Raw genomic sequence first — 3,452 nt, 5'->3', positions numbered from 1 at the left:
TTCCTGCTTGCAAATGTAAAATACAACTAAATCTTCTACATTAAATCTTCTACATTAAATCTCCTGCATCTCTTTAGAAAGAAATGCACAAATGATGGATTAGTTATCTATTTCTGTCATATCTGTGCTCTTGATGAACATTCATGCATTTCAATATCAATGTCATTCTAAAAGTAAAAGGATTGTTAACTCCCTTACACAAGTGGAAGCTGTAAGCTCAAAAAAACTAAGGCCATGTTAAAAAGGAACCTTCATTGTGACTTGGAAGTATTTGTAAATAAACTCTTAAAGTGTACATGGGAGGAAGTGACAGAGATGGGAAGTACTGGCTTGGAAACGTTTATTTGGACTCTCTAAAACTACGTAACATTACTCTCAGTAGGTCTAGGAGGTAGTACCACGATCTTAAATAAACTGCCCTTTAAAAATTAATTCAAATTTAACAGAGTAGACTGAGAAAAGACTTGTATTCCAGTGTAGATTCAGTTGAAGAAAAGCAGTGTGTATTCCTTTGTGCTGGGATGAAAGAATGATTCTCCCATGTGGCATTTTAAAGTTTGTTATTTCAACTCCAGAGGCAAACGTCTGTGCCTATGTCAAATTTGAGTAAGAATATATATGACCAGTGGTGCTCTTTGATCCACTCTATAGCACCACAGCAGTGTGGAGAATCAGGGTGAGATACATGCTTATTTTTCAAGGATACCCAATCTGACTTCTACTGATTTAAAGGCCATACCTCTACAGTGTTTGGTTTATTTCCAGGTTTACAGAGCCTTCAAAGGCTCTGTAGTGACCTCTGTGAAGATGGCAGCTCCTGTGAAATTACGGGATTCTTCCAGCCCTCAGCTTAACTGGCCACAGAAAGGTGCAGGATAAAGCAAGCAACCAGAACTCAAATACAAGCTGATTTCAGTTGTTAAAGAACTGCAGATCCCTCAAGAAACAGGTAATAAGCTGTAAGTGATGGGACCACGTAGGTTTGTGTATAAGAGAACAGGGAGAAAAATGCTGAGGATGGAACAGACAGCAGGAGATGCTTCAGGTGCAGGATTTAGCAGTGATATGGCATCATCAGGTGGCTCTTTCGTAACATTTGGCTGGCTGTTCTAGTAACCCTGGTTTGGCTGTCCATACCAGCAAATCCACTATCACATCTGGTACCTCAGTAAAGAAGAATGTGAAAACAAATTAAGGAGCCAGTTTTCCCTCTTGGTCATTAAAGCGAGAGGCTTTTGGTTTAAATGAGGGGTGTGAAAGAAGGAAGATTGCATTAATCTGGGGATTTGAGTCCATAAGAAAAGAAGTGGGTCTTACTCATTTTTGTTTGTCCTAAGGCAAGATTTTTTGGGGGACAAACCTGATGGTTGTAACACACGTGTTTATATAGAATAGAAAGTAAAAAGCAATCTGGCTTGCAGCATACCTAAGGTATGCAGGTATAGGCATAACTCGGTTGGTCCCGTGTTGAATTTTTAAGTTGAATTTTGATTAGTTGAATCAGACCATGTCTATTTGAGTTAGATTTTAAGCCTTTTAAGACTGTCCTTTGCAAGAGGTCAAATTTAATGGTTGTAATCGAGCACAATATTTCTACTCCTCTTGTAATACCAAGCACAACGAAAGCCTTGATCGTTGTACAACTTGGATTGAGTTCAGGTTGTAATATATGTGAGCATATTTAAATTGCTACTTCAGGAGAAATAGTTAAGCCAACCAGCAGTTAGTTTGTGCCCAAACCTCTTCTGGCTCCTTCTGGTCTTCCTGCCCATGTTCCTCTCTACCCAGAATAGTTCTGCTCCTCAGAACCATTTCTTTCAATGCAAATGTAAATTATATTCTGAAAGCTGAGGATGAAAGTTTCACCATCCTTCAGGTGCCAAAACCTGATTTTTGGTTACATATTATGTGTTTTCGTACTACTAAGCTTATTCTTAGCTCCAAAGTACAAGTACTAAAGAATTAAGTCTGTTATTGGTAGACAATAGCAAAATACTTTTTAATTTTTTTTTTTTTTTTTTTTTTACCGGTAGTGGTTGATAGACTTGGAGGAAAAAATGGAGACTCATGACCAGGAAAGGCTTAGACATATGGAAGAAAATAAGTTGTCATCCGGAGATCAAAGCGAAAACATACTCCAAAATGGTGACCTAAGTAGTCAAAAGGGTGAAATATCTCAAAATACCAGTTTGAAAACACCCTTTGAGGACAAACAGACAGAGGTGTCTGGGAAGAAGAACTGTAGTGTGAGAGAATTCCAGGACATTGCGGTGTCAGGAAGAACTTCACCAGGACAGAGTTCTTATCAGTGCAGCGTGTGCAGGAGGCGTTTCAGCCGCAGCGCAAACCTTTTCCAGCACCAGCGTAGCCACGCGACAAAGGGAGCTTACAGGTGCACGCAGTGTGCGAAGAGCTTCAGCCGCAGCTCAACTCTGACCCAGCACCAAGCGGTACACTGCAGGGAGCGCATATTTGAGTGTCCAAATTGTGGTGACCGTTTCACGCGCAGCTCCAGTCTCACTCTCCACTGGAAGACTCATGAAGGGGAGAAGCCCTTTGTGTGCAGCCAGTGTAGTTGGCGTTTCAGTAGTGCTGCTGAGCTGGCGGCTCACCTGGGGTTACACACGTGAATTCGTTGTGGTTCTTTGTGCCTCATCAGACTGGAACCACAGGCATAAGGAAGAAGCAATCCCTCTATAGGACCACAGAGCCCCTAATCCAAAGAGCCTGCTTGGAATATCAGTTAATTGCTAAGAGTCCAGTGGCTGAGGAATGAATCTGCTGTCTTCTAATGCATAAGCGTCTGTTGGGATGGAAATAGAAGTTTGTATTTATTTAAAAGATAGAATAGGATGGGCTGCTGGCTGAGATGAGAGCTGGGAACTTCAATGATACAGTTTTGGTTCTGAGTTCAGGTGCAGGATGACACTGTGCTAATTACTTTGTCTCTCTGTCTTTATGACTCACAGTTTAAAAAAGAAATGTCTTTTTTCACTTAGCTTTCTCAGTGTAGAGTGTGGGCTAATGTGTGCCCAGGTACTACAGTCATTAGAGACAGATGAGTTCAGTAGCTTAAAGAGCAACTTGTTCTGAAAGCCTAGATGTCTCTGTCCTTTGCTTTTTAACGGAAGATTTTCTAAACCTCTGGGCTTTAGAAGTTCTTTCAGTGGTGTTTGGGTGCCTAACTTCCAAAGTCACTGCTGAATATTAGCCTTTTTGTAACCATCCAAGATTTCTGAAGGGGTAAGTGCTGAAATGATCTATTCTTTCCTGCCTAGTGCTTACAGATCTGCATAACTCCTTGGCATCAGCAGGAGGATTGGCTCCTCAAGTTAGGAGTCTTCCACTAGAAATCTTTGTTCCTAGCTTGCTTAAATAATAATGTAGTTGAAGAAAAAGGAATGACTTGAAAATTTGACTTAAATCTAGAGATGTGAGAGTAGTGTCTAGCA

The 3,452-nt window shown here is 40.8% G+C and overlaps 1 protein-coding gene across 1 annotated transcript; it reads left to right on the top strand.

The window, feature by feature from the left end:
* The first annotated feature begins 2,057 nt into the window (after positions 1–2,057).
* Positions 2,058–2,630, top strand: LOC104617876 (zinc finger protein 180-like). Its single transcript, XM_010283311.1, has one exon. It carries the CDS (start codon positions 2,058–2,060, stop codon positions 2,628–2,630), a length of 573 nt encoding a protein of 190 aa, XP_010281613.1.
* Positions 2,631–3,452: the final 822 nt, after the last annotated feature.

The sequence above is a fragment of the Phaethon lepturus genome, unplaced genomic scaffold, assembly GCF_000687285.1.
Source record: "Phaethon lepturus isolate BGI_N335 unplaced genomic scaffold, ASM68728v1 scaffold18713, whole genome shotgun sequence".
Taxonomy (NCBI): Eukaryota; Metazoa; Chordata; class Aves; order Phaethontiformes; family Phaethontidae; genus Phaethon; species Phaethon lepturus.
This window is presented reverse-complemented; position numbering and strand designations above follow the sequence as displayed.